The sequence below is a fragment of the Myxocyprinus asiaticus genome, chromosome 8 (genome assembly GCF_019703515.2).
Source record: "Myxocyprinus asiaticus isolate MX2 ecotype Aquarium Trade chromosome 8, UBuf_Myxa_2, whole genome shotgun sequence".
Taxonomy (NCBI): domain Eukaryota; kingdom Metazoa; phylum Chordata; class Actinopteri; order Cypriniformes; family Catostomidae; genus Myxocyprinus; species Myxocyprinus asiaticus.
Window position 1 is genome coordinate 47,796,965 of NC_059351.1, and position 16,970 is coordinate 47,813,934.

The 16,970-nt window shown below is 42.1% G+C and overlaps 1 protein-coding gene across 6 annotated transcripts in view; it reads left to right on the plus strand.

Annotated features, from left to right (window-relative positions):
- The window catches only part of LOC127444684 (nephronectin-like), a 72,506-nt gene that overhangs the window by 12,013 nt on the left and 43,523 nt on the right, over positions 1-16,970 (plus strand). For 3 of the 6 annotated variants that reach the window (XM_051704205.1, XM_051704208.1, XM_051704210.1), the window contains exons 3-4: positions 7,725-7,775; positions 16,814-16,906. In XM_051704205.1, the coding sequence (XP_051560165.1) occupies positions 7,725-7,775; positions 16,814-16,906 (144 nt within the window). The remainder of the gene's footprint in view (positions 1-7,724; positions 7,776-16,813; positions 16,907-16,970) is intronic. The other 3 variants (XM_051704206.1, XM_051704209.1, XM_051704211.1) reach the window with 1 other exon arrangement.

Here is a 16,970-nt window from a genome sequence, read left to right on the forward strand (position 1 = left end):
TAAAATTGGAATAGCATAGCTGGAAGAAAGTACCTCTACAAAATCCACTTTGCCTTCGGGATATTCTACATGACAACCACAATTATGTGCTTCAGTTATTTGGAATAATTTGTTGTGCTGGCTAAGGCAAGTATCACTATTATTATTCCTAATTCATAGGGTTAGGTATTTGAACAATCCATGAAAACTTTGTAATTTCTGTGATTGCATTACCTTATGACCCTATGTTGAAGTGAGTATGGACTGTTTCAGACCTTTAATGTAAGGTTCCTAAAAATAAATGTGCATTCATCTCACTCTAGAAGTGATGGCACCTCTCAAATTGTACACCACATTAATCACATAATGAATTTCAAGGATGGATTAGCCTAGCTCGTTTTATTACGTTATCGTAGAATCAGAGGATGTGCCTTCACTGCTCTTAATAATAGCTGATAATGCTTAATTTATCAGCTACCATACTCTATGTCTGCTACAAATCTAAAAATACCCTACACTGTACACTTTTGCACAAGTGTTGGACCATATCAAAATGGATTCATACTCTGTGATGTATGACAATATTAGCAGGACAATGTATTGGGCAGCCTGACAAATGCTAGATTCTCTGCATGGCTTTTGCACATGATAGCCCAGCTGTTGGCTTTGCTGCAGAATTTCAGTTTATCTGGGGTCACACGCTCACAGGCTCCAAAAGGCATTAGGCTTCAATGCTAACGCTTTTCTGCTGGTAGATATCTGTCATTTCGTTTTTGTCATACAGCATTTTATTATATGTGAAGTAGTTTGCAATGTTTTCTGTGTGGATTGTACTGTATGTGTGTAAATGTCTCTCACACTTCACGTGGAACAATGTTGGGTAGCTAGCTAACTAAAAGTAACTACAGTTTCAGTAGCGTGACAGAAGTTCAGCTGTTTTCAAAACGAGTAGCTTTTCGAGTAACAAGCTACTTTTTCCAACAAGTTGCAACGTATTCTGACAAAAAATAAAAAATAAAATCTCTTTGTAGCATAACTAACTACTTTTTCAATGGGGTATCTTGACTAGTTTAACTACTTTAAATTCCACGTAGCTTGTAGCTTGACAAGCTGCAGTTTCAAAGTAGCTTCCCCCACACTGTGAAAGAGCTACACCTTTGGCTGTGCCTCAGTAAATTTCTTATTTAGCCCAGCATGATAATGACAAAGACCTGTATTATTTCTTTAGCCTGAGTGCTGTTGCTACAAACAGCTGAAAGTAATTGAAAGTAAATAAATATGCACAGTGGGTGCTGAACCGATCGATTCTATATCTGTCCTCAATCACAGACAGACAGCAGTACTGCTAGCAGTTCGGCTCACTCATTTGAACTTGCGATTTCTGCTGTGAATAGAAAGTGGGACATTAAGGACTCCATCATTACTGATTACAGGATTGCTGCATCTCACATCTTTGATGAAATTGCTGCTGTTTGTTTTGGCCAGTCGGTGATCATATAGGGTGAAGATGCACATTGAAAGTAAAGGCCTTAATGAATGAACACAGAGTCCTCCGGGAAATTGAAGTGTGCGATTCTTAAATGCCTTTCAAATATGCCTTCATTCAAGTCAATGACTTTGCAAGGCACTGGCACCGTTCACTGGATGTGGATATTTTCAAAATCGACTAGTCTGATGGTGGTCTAAACCAGGGTATGTGAGTTGATTGGAGCGACAGCAGTTTACCCTCTCCACTCAAAGCATTCTTTAATCACTCCACTCCAACTCCACTCCGGGTTTTCCATTTCCCCCTTCTTGCTCATAGGTCAAAGAAATCCCACTCTGAGTTCCCTCTAAAGCAAAATTTTCACCCAGTTATTGTAAGTTCTTTCAATATGTTTTGTATGTAATGAAAGTTTTTACACAAAATCCAAGTAAATTCATGTTTGCATGATTTTTTTTTACAGTTGGGAGGGCAATGCATTATTATTAGGATAATGTTGTTTGATATTAATATTTTTGACACAGGGTTTATATAATTCCACAAAAAACCTCTGGTTGTCCAGGGATTCTCAAACATGTTTTTTAGGGGATTGTACACACAGGACGCATTCTTGTGTTCAAAATCAGCTAGGCAGAGCAGATGTAATGGGAGCCAGCTGGTACGTGAAAGCTGTGCATTATGTGTAAACCTCACTCCCCTGGCCTCAAGAGGTGCACTAGCACTGACACTAGAGGTTGTAGCCTTTAGCCCCCACGTTAGCATGCCTGCCTCCTATGCTGGCCAACACCGGTTCAAATCCCATTCAGAGCGGGTCAAGCAGGACCGATTACAGTGGTGCCATGACCACGATGGGAGTGAGGTTTATGGGGGTGAGTGTCAAGGGAGCCATCTGGTACATGATAGCTGTGCGGTATGTGTAAACCTCACTCTCCTGGCCTCAAGAGGCGCATTAGCAACTGATGCTAGTGGCTGTAGCCTTTAGCCTCCTCATTAGCGTGCCCACCTCCTATGCCAGAGATGCCGGATCAAATCCTTTTCGGAGCGGGTCGGGCAGGACCGTTACAGTGGTGCCATGACCCGGATGGGAGTGAGGTTTGGGGGGGGTGAGTGTAATGGGAGCCAGCTGGTATGTGATAGCTGTGTGGTATGTGTAAACCTCACTCCCCTGGCCTCAAGAGGCACACTAGTGACTGATGCTAGAGGCTGTAGCCTTTAGCCTCCTCGTTAGCAAGGTCATTATAGTTTTGGGTTTTTAATTTAGTTTATATTTTTATTTCTTATTCAATTTTAAATTATTATTTATTTTAGTTTTAGATTTATTTTAGTCTATCAATATATTTTATTTTGTATTTTTATTTCTGTTTCAGTTAACACAGATGAGTAAATGTCTTGGCAGGGGACAAATTTGTGTAATGTTCTTTAAATGAAACCATTCCCTATCCAGTCCAGATTACACATAGATCTACATAGTGTATAGCTAGGCTGACATACATCATGGTAAAAACAACCAAGAAGGACTTACAAATATAGAGATACTGTACATACACAGAGCATTTTATTAGGTACACCTACTTACAGTATTCATGTGATTATCTAATCAGCCAATTGTGTGGCAGCAGTGCAGTAAAATCATGTAGATATGGGTCAGGACCTTCAGTTAAAGTTCACATCAACCATCAGAATGGGAAAAAATGTGATCTCAGTGATTTCCACCGTGGCATGATTGTTGGGGCCAGACGGACTGGGTTGGATATTTCTGTAGCTGCTGATCTCCTGGGATTTCAGCAGACAGTTCTGCGGAATGCACAACATGTCAAATCTTGAGGCGAATGGGCTACAACAAGCAGAAGACCATGTCAGGTTCCACTATGGTCAGCCAAGAACAGAAAGCTGAGGCTTCTGTTCTCAGCTGACAAAAGTGGAACCCAATGTGGTCTTCTGCTGTTGAAGCCCATCTGCCTCAAGGTTCAACGTGTTGTGCATTCTGAGATACAATTCTGCTTTCTACAATTGTACATTTACATTTAGTCACTTAGTAGCAGATGCTTTTATCCAAAGCGACTTACAAATGAGACACTGTGGTGGGGCCAGGTCGTGATTCCGCATACCCGGCCCCGAATTAGGCTGATTAAGCCCGAGAGCTGTCCGTAACTCTCTCTCTGTTGCACTGCCATCTCCGGTCGGCCTTATCCCTCTCGGGCTTAATCAGCCTAATTCGGGGCCGGGTGTGCGGAATCATGACCCGGCCCCGCCCTCCGCCCCGCCCTCCGCCCTGCCACAGACACATAGAAAGCAATTTGTTATACAAAGTTTAGCAACATCTGCAGTATAGGACTACCAAGTTCTCTCAGTGGCTGGAGTAGTTAAGATGCTAGCACAGAAGAATGAGACAGACAAGGATTTTTACATTTTTTTATTTACTTCAATTAAACAGAGTAGTTATCTGAGTTACCGTGGCCTTTCTGTCAGCTTGAACCAGTCTGGCCATTCTCCGTTGACCTCTCTCATCAACAAGGAGCTTCTGTCAGCAGAAATGCTGCTCACTGAACATTTTTTGTTTTTTGGCACCATTCTGAGTAAACTCTAGAGACTGTTGTGAGTGAAAATCCCAGGAGATCAGCAGCTTCAGAAATACTCAAATCAGCCCGTCTGGCACCAACAATCATGCCACAGTCAAAATCACTGAAATCATATTTTCCCCCCATTCTGATGTTTGATGTGAACATTAACTGAAGGTCCTGACCCATATCTGCATGATTTTATGCATTGCACTGCTGCCATATGATTGGCTGATTAGATAATCGCATGAATAAGTAGGTGTACATGTGTTCCTAATAAAGTGGTTGATGAAGGTATGTATCCCTTTATTTTCTGAACAGCAATGAATGATGTGATTAAAACAAACTAATCCAATTATCTTGAAATATTGAGCACCTAACCAAATGTGGGCACATGCACATGAAACTCATGGCCAGTAGATGGCATATTTACAACAAATGGAGACGTTAAAAGAGGCAAAAACAATTTCGTAACATGCAAAAATCAAAGTACAGTATTAAAAATGAAAATGAAAAATATTTTATGATAATTTCTATTTCGTTTTAGTTAGTTTTGAAGCAATGCATGAAAGTTTCAGTTTAGTTTTAGTTTTTTTGGAAAACTTTAGTTTTAAATGAGTTTTTCTAGGTTATTTTTTGGAATTTCGTTTCAGTTTCAGTAAACTATAATAACCTTGCACGTTAGCGCTCCCTCCTCCCATGCCGGCCGACACCGGTTCGAATTCCACGTTTGGACAGGGTCAAGCAGGACCGGTTACACAGACAAAATGGAACAAAAAATGTTTTTAGAAGCTGAACAATTTTTAACTTGAGACAGCAACTTGAAAATTTAACATTCATGTCACAAGGCAGTCAAAGGAAAAGCAAGACACGACGCAATGGCCAAAGATGTCTGACTGAATGCAATAATGCAAAGCCCTTCAACAGGGTAACTGACAAATATTCAACAATTAAATAGGCTTAATATCTATTATTTTTTATTATGCAAAACTATAATAGTCTACACACAAAAAAAAATGAAAATGAGACCTTTACATAATGCACAATGAGAACATTTCACTGAAGGCGATTTGAAGTCTAACTGTAATTGACTATAAAGTTATTAGTAAAAGTGGTGAATTTGTATAAAGCATTGCTTTGATAGCTGTAACCACATTTAAAAATACAGCTACAAGTAGACTGTTCACAAGTAAACTCAAAGCACAGTATGCTGTCAGCACCCTAAAACCATCTCTGTGATGTTGGGTCTGTAAAAGTTCAATTAAAAAAAGCTAATATCTAGCTAAAAAAGTTGATAAACTAGTCCAATGACCAACTAGTCAACTATCCTGCCTATCTGTTGTTCATTCACCAATAGCAGGAAAATAAAGCTGCAATATTTGACTCTCTGAAAACAGCTGCTTTAGGGGGCAGCCCTCACTTTCATGAACTGAATCCTTAATTAAGATTAGACCTCAAACAACTGAAATTGGATTTGCCACTCATAACACCCTAATCATCACAAGTTAACAAGATCTGAAGCTCAGCATGAATTTTGATGAAGTTCCTTCAAGAAAAAGATGATGACCTAGAACAGTGGTTCTCAATGGAGGTGGTACCACCCCCCAGTGGGCGTTCAAAGGATGCCAGGGGATGCTGAAAGAAAATTAATAGAGAGGAGGGTGTTAAGTTGAAAACGTTTATCAGTCATGTTAATCAAATCTATTGTCAAGTTCCTGTTTGCTTTAAAATGTTTATCTCGACTCCATTATACGAGTTGGTATGCATTTGTACCACGGTTTATCTGATTCTGAAGTCTAGCGACGCAACTGAAGTATCTGGTTTAGCAGCGTCAAATACACAGGCGAAGCCTCAACCTCCACAGGCGAAGTCTTAACAAAATAAAAGGTAACTGTTTATTAACTGAATAATGGATACTGTACATTATAGTGTGCAGTAGTAATGATAGATAACAGTTTATTACTCTTTAAACCAGACAGAAATATTGGTCTTACAGTGTATCGGTAAAATCAGGGAGCCGCTGATATAAAAACTCAGCAAAAAAAGAAGCGTCCTCTCATTTTCAACTGCTTTTATTTTCAGCAAATTTAACGTGTAAATATTTGTATGAACATAAAAAGATTCAACAACTAAGACAAGTTTTACAGACATGTGACTAACAGAAATGGAATAATGTGTCCCTGAACAAAGGGGGGGGGGTCAACATCAAAAGTAACAGTCAGTATCTGGTGTGGCCACCAGCTGCATTAAGTACTGTAGTGCATCTCCTCCTCATGGACTGCACCAGATTTGCCAGTACTTGCTGTGAGATGTTACCCAACTCTTCCACCAAGGCACTTGCAAGTTCCCGGACATTTCTGGGGGAATGGCCCTAGCCTGCACCCTCCAATCCAACAGGTCCCAGACGTGCTCAATGGGATTGAGATCCGGGCTCTTCGCTGGCCATGGCAGAACACTGACATTCCTGTCTTGCAGGAAATCACATACAGAACGAGCAGTATGGCTGATGGCATTGTCATGCTGGAGGGTCATGTCAGGATGAGACTGCAGGAAGGGTACCACTTGAGGGAGGAGGATGTCTTCCCAGTAACATACAGCGGTGAGACTGCCTGCAATGACAACAAGCTCAGTCCAATGATGCTGTGACACACCGCCCCAGACCATGACAGATCTTCCACCTCCAAATCGATCCCACTCCAGAGTACAGGCCTCGGTGTAACGCTCATTCCTTCAGCGATAAACGCGAGTCCGACCATCACCTCTGGTGAGACAAAACTGTGACTCATCAGTGAAGAGCACTTTTTGCCAGTCCTGTCTTGTCCAGCGAAGGTGGGTTTGTGCCCATAGGTGACATTGTTGCCGGTGATGTCATGTAAGGACCTGGCTTACAACAGGCCTACAAGCCCTCCATCCTCTCTCTCAGTCTGAGAACTGATGGAGTGATTGTGCATTCCTGGTGTAACTCGGGCAGTTGTTGTTGCCATCTTGTACCTGTCCCACAGGTGTGATATTCAGATGTATCGATCCTGTGCAGGTGTTGTTACACGTTACACGCGAGGATGATCAGCGGTCCTTCCTGTCTCCCTGTAGCGCTGTCTTAGGTGTCTCACAGTAGAAGTAGAAAGGTCTCTAAGTAGTGTCCTAAGTTTTTATAACTGTGACCTTAATTGCCTACTGTCTGTAAGCTGTTAGTGTCTTAACGACCATTCTACAGGTGCATGTTCATTAATTGTTTATGGTTCTTTGAACAAGCATGGAAAACATTGTTTAAACCCTTCACAATAAAGATTTGTAAAATTATTTTGATTTTTACAAAATAATTAAAAAAGAAAGAAGTTACAAATTTTGATATTGACAGATACTGATATTGGCTCCGATATATTGTACATATTTTATTTAGATACACACTCCTCAGAATACTGAAAAAAAAAATTTGGGGAGTATTTTATCATGACATGGAAATGAATCGGCAAAAAACGAAATTCAATTACATAATTAATTTACCATAAATATAAGCTTCATGCAATATAACTCATTACCACGTGACTTGTGAGAGACTAAGCTTTGTGTGTGTGTGTGTGTGTGTGTGTGTGTGTCTATACATTGTGTGTGTTGCATTTGGAATGCTTGTCCATCAACAGCATGGCTTCCATGTAATATTTTTATCTCACTTAGACGAAGCTTTCTGGCCGTTTGTTTTGCAGCCCTCTACGTCTTAACCAGCAGAGTAATCGGGATAAGGTGCCAACCCCAAGGTTAGCACCACATCATATCTCCTTTGCAATCATCTTGGCTAAGCATCATTCTGAGCATGCTTCCCGAGTTGCTGTTTATTTATAGTCCACCCATACTCATTTCTACTTTGAGAATATCCTGATATCCTGTGAACACTTCACACCTGCTGCTGCAGCTACCATTTAAATCTAGACTCTCTAGGATATTAGGATATTGTTTATTTTCATTATTTGTGTTTCTCATTATTACCGAATCTCGCTTCAGTGCTCTGATTTTTTTTTATTTTTTTTATAGAGGATAGTAGAGAGAGGACAGGAAATGATGTGGGGACAGAGGAAATGGGATAGGGAAAATGTTCAAACTTCATTTTCAAACTCATGTTGACCATATAAGCACGACAGCTTGAGACATTATAAGGGGGAGGAGAGGGGCCACATGTAAAAAAAACAAATGAGGGACAAAGGAAATCCTGCCTTCCAGCATGGGACGTATTCATTTTGGCTAAAATAGTGAAGCAAATTTTCAGATGCATAACAATCTTCATTTAAATTATCTTGAGATACATTTTTAAATCCAAAGATTGATATTTTACTCTGTGTGGCAACCCTCTACAATGCAAGTAAATCACACCCATATGCAACCAAATTTCAAATATGCAAAATGTACATTATTACTGAAATATACTTTTATAAATCAGAACAAATCAGAATCGAATTGAGAGCTTGTGAATCAGAATCAAATTGATCAAAACCCAGCCCTAAAAGTGAAGCAACCAAACCCGACCCTATGGTCTTAACCCTAACCCCATCCCTAACCCTAAGCCTAACCCTAAATGTACCTCTGTCCCTATCCCTAAAATCTGACTGGGTTGATTTAGATGATGTGCCAGCACCAACAAAGACTGATTCAGGATCATGTTACAGTTGCCAAAATCAGTCACACTTCGGTTCTATAATTAGTTAGACCCATCTGAAACTTATTTAGGTAGAATTCACCAATTACATTTTCCGACATATTGCTTTGAAGCTGCCATTTGCTCATGCGTCATAAGAGTGCATGGATTGAAAGGTATGCCATGCCAAGAATGAGAGTCAAGAGGGATATAGGAGCACTTGTGGGTGAGAGCGGAGCTGGCCGTTTTGAAGCCAGCGGGACTGTTTGATGTGGTTTGTCAATAAAGTAGGGTACTTCCCTTGGCCCATTTCCCTGTTATTCGGGTTCCAAGAGTGGACATTTCTTTGAATCGTACCGCAGTGGATAGGTTTCCATTAAAACCCCTTCTTAAGCTCCTCATATGTCAGCACTTAAAAATATACTAACCATTGCCTGTGATCACATAGCATCACCCCAGAATTAATCCATGATTTCATCACATTTGATAACAAGCTGGCTGGCTAGAATCGAGATAAGCTAACTGCTAAACTCTCAATGTCAGAGAACTCAGGCAGTTTCTTTTTTTGTCTCCTGCCAACTCGGGCCTTACCACCAAATTAGGGCCCGTGTTTGTCCTTTTGTGTTCCAACTCCAGGGCTTGATCTTACTTTCTAACTCCTATATTACAGTTTTTCTCAGTCGCTTTGGATCATATTTTGAAATAGTCTTAACATTCTCTAAACTTTAAGTGCAATTGTCACAACTGTTTTATGGGACATCACAACTCTATTGCATGTCTGCAAAATGTAGTAACTCACCCAAAACATATAATTCATGCTTCAAAACCTAGTTATTGTGTCAGTAAATTGGCCAATGCCACCAAAATGAAATGTTTTTGGGTTTTTTTGTCATCGTGTGAGCCGTACTGGTCAAAATATTTAGATGTTTTTTCACCATGGCAGTCAACCCTGGAAATGTTTGTTATATACAAATTTAATTTTTGTTCTACATTTTTGTTGATGCTGACTGCTTACTGTACTCTACAAGAATGTCAGTTTTGTCTAGTTGTCTAGTTTTGCCATGCCCATCTCAGGACTCGAGTCTGAAGCCAGTGCTGAAGCGGTCTCATATGCATCAACCCAAGCGGCATAACCGCCGCCGAGGACGCCATATGCCCCAGGAGCCTCTGAAATTGCTTCAGTGGGACCACTGTTCTTCCCCTGAATGACTTCAGGCAGTTCAGCACTGACTGGGCTCGCTCATTCGTGAGGCATGCTATCATAGTGACCGAGTCCAACTCCATCCCGAGAAAAGAGATGCTCTGTACCGGAGAGAGCTTGCTCTTTTCCCAGTTGACGTGAAGCCCCAGTCAGCTGAGGTGTCTGAGTACCAAGTCCCTGTGTGCACACAATAGATCTCGAGAGTGAGCTAAAACCAGCCAGTCATCGAGATGAGTTGAGAGTTGAGGATGCAGGTGACCACTTCACTTAGCGGGGCAAGGGCTGCCTCTGCGACTTTCTTAAAGACGTAAGGCAACAGGGACAGAGGCCTGAAGGGGAGGACCTTGTACTGATATGCCCGGCCCTCGAAAGAACCGGTCTGTGCTGAGGCAAAATGGAGACATGGAAGTACGTGTCCTTCAGGTCTACCGCCACAAACCACTTCTGCATCAGCATCCTGAACGGGAGTTTGTGCAGGACCCATATCAGTCCTCGCAGGTCCAAGATTGGTCGCAGCCCACTGCCTTTCTTCAGTACGATGAAGTAGGGGCTGTAGAACCCCTTCTTCATCTCGGCTGGAGGGACAGGCTCTATCGCGTCCATCTGTAGAAGGACTGCGATCTCCGCATGCAGGACAGCGGTGTCCTCGCCTCTTACCGCGGTGAAACAGATGCCATTGAACCTGGGCGGGCGCCTGGTGAACTGAATTGCGTAGCAGAGTCAGATGGTCCTGGCCAGCCAACACGATGGGTTGGAGAGCACTAGCCACACCTCCAACCTCCGAGCGAGAGGCACCAAGGGAACAATCGCATTTGACATACCTGTGGACGGGGCCTTGCGGCGGGGGGGAGCAGGAACTGCCACGTTGAGGAGTCTGGCATCCTGAGCCCAAGGCTGTGCTGAAAGAACCACTAAAGCACTTACCTTGCTCCGCGTGCCCACCATAGGACCGGTCAGCACATCCTCGTGATTTGTCACAACCACCTGAGTGAGGGTGTGTATGTGCCGCAGCTGGGTGCGTGAAGGCAGGGAAACCGCATTCATAGCGCCCTGGCTGTGGATGTTCAATATACGGCGGTTATGAAAACAATGGCCGCAAACACCAAGTGTGTGACCCAGGGAGTGAAGAAGCCGCTCTTTTTATGAAACTGTGGGTACCGCAGCCTCTCGGACATGCCGCAAAATGAACACAAATGGAAACAAAAATTCTCCTCCCGGCCCTCCACCAGGGGATGGAGTGGTCTGTGCACCACCTCCAAACTTACAGCAGATCTCCTCGACCCTGGGTCGCCCATCTCAGGGGTGATTTGAAGCCTTCCTGGGGTTCTTGGCACCGGATTGTGGGACGAGGGGCATCGACTTCCTGCAGGGGGCTCTACGCTGGGGCCGAGCGGTTGGCACAGGCTGTGGCAGAGCCACTTTTGCTGCCGCAGGAGGATACCCTCAGCGACAAGCAGACGGGGTGCAGAACCTTGAACCACGCCAGGGCAGAATATGCTGGAAAGCCTCCATCTGCTTCTTGACCATCGAGAACTGCTGAGCAAAGTCCTGTCGCTGAACAGGCCAGCCTGGGAGATGGGGCGTCAAGTAAACAAACCTTGTCGGCGTCCTTCATCTCGACCAGGTTAAGCCACAGGTGGCACTCCTGGACCACCATGGTGGACATCGCCTGCCTGAGAGCCCGCACCGTGACCTTCGTCGCCCGAAGGGCAAAGTCGGTCGCTGAGTGCAGCTCCTGCATCACCCTCGAGTCAGGACTACCCTCGTCTAGCTCTCTCAATGCCTTGGCCTGGTGGACTTGCAGGAGGGCCATGGCATGCAGGGTGGAGGCGGCCTGTCCAGCGGCACTGTAAGCCTTAGCCGTCAGGGACGACGTAGACTTACAGGCCTTGGACGGGAGTCTTGGGCGATTATGCCAGGTGGTGGCGTTTTGCAGCACTAGTGCACCGCAACCACCTTATCCATCTGAGGAATCACGGTGTACCCCCTGGCCGTCCCACCATCGAGGGTTTTGAGAGTGGAGAAGCTCTGAAGCGGGTCCGGGCAGTATAAGGTGCCTGTCACAACTTCGTGAGCTCCTCATGCACTTCCGGGAAGAATGGAACTGGGGTGGGGCGTGGCTGTGAGTGGCACTCTGAGCCCATCTAGCCGCGAGGTCTTAGGGCAAGGTGGAGGGTTCCACTCGAGCCTGACACTCACGGCGGCCCCGACAAGCATGGCGGTCAGCTCCGCGTCAGTTTCAGACTGGGCGACCACACCCGAAGGTGGGAACCCAGCCGAGTCATCCACATCTGACCATGCCAGCCCGCTCTCTGATGCTGCGATTGAGAGCTCATCCTGCACTCGAGCCCTGAAAGAGACATTAAACTCGCCCTGGGGCGAGCTGCCTAAGATCCCAGAACTCGACTGGGGCAAACGAGTGTACTGGGGAACGGTAGGTCCGTGGGGGTTCACCCGCCGAAACCACTCCCATTGGGGTCCCCAAATCGCCCCCAGCGCTAACCGTGGTGGCCTGATACCCGTAGGTAGAAGAACCGGGGCGGGGAGCGGCTGGGGTGGCTTTCCCTCTGAAGTAGGAAAGCCACGACCCCAACGTCGCCATGGTCATGTTCTCACAATGAGAACATGAACCATCCACGAATGCTGTCTCCACGTGGCTACAGTCCATACACGTGAGGCAGCGATCATGGCCGTCAGAAGTGGAGAGATATCGACTGCATCCAGGAACTACACACAGACGGAAAGGCATCTTTAAAAAGACACTTTCCGTCAGTGCTCACTCTTTTAGAGGAATATTTCTCTTTTAGATATACTCTCTTATTGTGGCTGTTCTCTGCACTTATCCGTGCGAAAGGGGGAGAACCTGCTGCAATGTGCCGTATATCCAACAGCTTAAAATGCTCTTTTGAGGTGAATGGAAACGCAGTGGAGTACATAGTCACCGCTCGGCTCCGAAGAACAAATCTGAATGAGTGGTTGCAAGCCGGCTCCTTTTATACCTGTATTTTCATTGGCCTATTCTCAAATATCAGAGGTGTTTGGGGCTCCCAAGTGCAACCCCTAGTGTCACTACATCGACACAACATCGAGTGAGTGACAGATAGGGAACTAATTGTTCAGAGATTTGAACTTATTGTTTTGAAAAAAAAATAATAATAATTCTCATTCAAGAATTGAGCCAAAGCGGTTGAGAAAAACTGTATATAACACAGGTTAAAAATGGGGTGAACATGGCTCATTGATTTGTTCACACATTCTAATAAAGTGGAATGAGACAGGTTGATTCTTATCCTAACATTTTGGAAGAGTTGTCCTGTTGCTTTTCTGCCTTTGTGCAGTTTAAACCGTGTTCAGAGATTGAATTTAGATATCTGTTTCTCTTTCAACTACTGTATAAGGTGTAGTAGAACAATCAGGGTCTAGTCTTGCTTTACCCATCTTGGGCCCAATTGAATTTGAGATTAAAAAAACTTTTTTTTTATTTCTTGCAGTTGGTCATGTCTTGTGCTTGTCACATCAATGTTGGTCTGAATTGTTCATTACAGTATGCATTATTTGACTGTATAGACCTTATTCAGAGTATGTGGTATAATGTGATGCGAATAAAATCTATGTTGTGAGTAGGAATGGGAATCACAAGGATTTTAATGATTCTGGTAGTAATTTTGAATTTTACTCTGGTTTCTTCACGATTCCAAGAACAATTATTTTACTTTACTTACATATTCCAACAAAACTTTGTTATGAATATATATATTATCTACCATACATGTTGATATATGAATAACCAGTCAGTAATGACACTGATTTGACACAGATAAACTTCTTGGTTCTTTTTGAGTCGGATATGACTGAATCGGATCAAGTCACATATGAACCTGCTGTTCAGTTAATAAGTCCGATGTTAATTCTGTAACCACCCTGACTTATTCAGTGAGTGATTGAGCCATTAGACCAAGTAGTTTAAGATTGATGTGTGAGTTGTTTGACTGATTCTTTAAAAAGAACCAACTCAAAAGAGTCATTTGTTCATGTATCCCACTACAGTAGTCATAAATCATTTATTGAAAAGATCCAACTCAAAAGAATGATTTGTTCACAAATCTGACATCGCCAGCAGGAAACACTGTATGAGTATTTTAGTCTGTTTATGCAGACCTTTCAGGAACCATTAATTTAACCAAACATTATGAAAATCATTTGGTTCCATTATTATTATTACTTTTTTAATTGAACTGGATCTTAATTACCAACCCTAGCTGTTAGCGACAGAAGTACAGATCATTCAGTGTGTCCTATATTGTTATGTTGTATTGTTATTGATCGTTCACTGGAAAAAAACATTGAAAATAAGTGAGCAAAAACAAGGCTGTGAAAATTAGACCATTTTAAACAGACTTGAAGTACAGAATATCTCTCATAGTCTCGTTTTTATTCACGTCAAATTAAATTTAGCGTTCACTCCAACTAAGGTCTATGAACCCTATGCTGTTGAACTCACCAGCAGCTTAAAGTATTAAACATATCTACTGCTTTCTAAGGACACATCCTTTATCATTAATTTGTACTGTAATATTTGCATATTTGTGTATTTATAGTACAGTATATTGTAAGTCACGGGTCTGTTTGCCCTCTCTTCAATCTTCTGTAATTCTGAGAATGGCAACAGCAAAGAACATCAACAGCTCTGATAGGCCTCTATAATTGGAGACTAAATGAAGCTTTTAATGGAAATTAGTCTCAGCTGACTGCAGGTTGGAGTATGAGCCATGCTTGAGCGTTCTGCAGTAAGCCTGGCCTAGTCGAGTCCAATCTAGTGTCATAGGGAGGGAGGTACAGCAGCTGGTGTTTTGGCTCGGAATGTACATATGAGATTGTGCCACCTCAGCCCCTGATTGTATTCAGAATGGAATATGAGCATACTGCTTACTGCATAACAGTATGTACCTAATATTGCACACTATTGTTAAAAGTATGAATTATGCAACAATAAACCTTTCAAATAGTAGCATGCCACAATGATATCACCCAACCTCACTATGTTGTGTGTTTTATTCAGTAAGAGACGTTCAGTTGTCACCTAGCAAACAAATGTGGTTTACATGTATTTTTAATCCAGTTTTGTGTTAAAATGTCTTAACTTTCGGTAATTCAGTAAAATAATGAGTCAAAAAGCAGATGTTAAAAATTACAGTTGATATCACTTGCAGTGCATTCATCACACTGGAAATAAAAGCACATTGCAGTGAGCACATTTACATGTACTGTACATTCTTACACCAATATTGCTTAATATGCTTACAACATATGTGGTCATGTAAACCATGTAAAACATGTAAACATTTTCCTTAATCGTAGTAAGGTTGCACGCAGTTTAAGCAAAAAAACGATTCCCACACGTAGATTCTTGCCCAGTATCCCAATTTCGCTCTGCATGTAAACATGTGTCTCAACCTAGTTCAGTAAACATGGCACTGACTTAGGGCTGTCCCATTTGCAAAACTGTTCGCTCCCTAAAAAAATAAATTGCACAATTCTTCTGAAGTCTCTTAAGTCGTTAGAAGACAAGCGCAAGTGTAAAAGTGTTATTTTTTCTTTTGAAGAGATTTTGTTTTTGACTATCTAATATGGAACAATCTTTTTAATAGGTTGAATTTTCTTTAGCTAAAATTGGTCTGTGCTTACCGAAATTCAAAACACTGCCCACAGTGGCCAAAGCGGTAAGTGTTGTTGGCCATATGGGCACATGAGAGCTCCATTCTCTGGGTGAAATGTCCATGGAGGGGAGACTACATGCATACTACTTTCTCTCAACAACAGTGGGTAGTATGCCATTCCAAACATAGGCACTTTTTTTTTATTATTTGACTATTCACCCTAAATCAGCTCTCGGGAACTTCACCCCCAGTCTTGGATGTTAAAGGGGTAGTTCACCCAAAAATTATCTCATCATTTACTCACCCTCATGCCATCCCAGATGTGTATGACTTTCTTTCTTCTGCAGAACATAAATTAAGTTTTTTTGTTAAATATCTCAGCTTTGCTGGTCCATACAATGCAAGTAAATGGTGACCAGAAATTTGAATCTGCAAAAATCACATAAAGTCAGTGTAAAAGTAATCATCAAGACTCTAATGGTTAAATCCATGTCTTCAGAAGTGATATGATAATGGTGGGTGAGAAACAGATCAATATTTAAGTCCTATTTTACTATCAATCTCCACTTTCACTTTCACTTCCACATTCTTCTTTTCTTTTTTTTTGTTGATTCACATTCTTCATGCATATCACCACCTACTGGTTGGGGCTGGTCAAAGGTGGATATTAAAAGTGAAAAAGGACTTTAATATCAATCTGTTTCTTACCCACATCTATCATATCGCTACTGAAGATATGGATTTAACCACTGGAATTTTATGGATTACTTTTATGTTGACTTCATGTGATTTTTGGAGATTCAAAGATTTGGTCACCATTCACGTGCATTGTATGGATCTACAGAGCTGAGATATTCTTCTAAAAAGTTTCATTGGTGTTCTACAGAAGAAAGAAAGTCAAAGAATTTTCATTTTTGGGTGAACTATCCCTTTAAAGGTTCCTACATTACACAGCTCTGGGCTGGCTCCCAATCCAAATGTGAGATGTAATGAGTCAAAAAGCAGATGTGAGGTGGACCGTACACTCTCCATATCCCAAGTTCATTAAAATGGTCATGGCAAACAATGAATTATTGATGTAGGGGCCAGCGTTCCAAAATAAAGTTTTTGTGGCTCTCTCGTTACAATATCCTCAAAGTCTAATTAAACAGACACTTGTTCTTATTTCCCATAACAAGTAAGGTAGATTTTCTTATGGGAAAACTGAAGGCTCTTTCATGTTACATGTTTCTATGTCTAATGCATAGACTGGCATTCGGTGTTAAAATCATACTCATTATTTTTTATTATTTTTTTTGTTGCCTACAGCTGTATGCCAGCACGGATGTAAACATGGAGAATGCGTGGGACCTAACAAATGCAAGTGCCATCCAGGTTACACAGGAAAAACATGCAACCAAGGTAAGCGCTGAAGTCCAATCGATGAAATAAATTAATTTATCTTTTTTCTGTTAAAATGAACTGA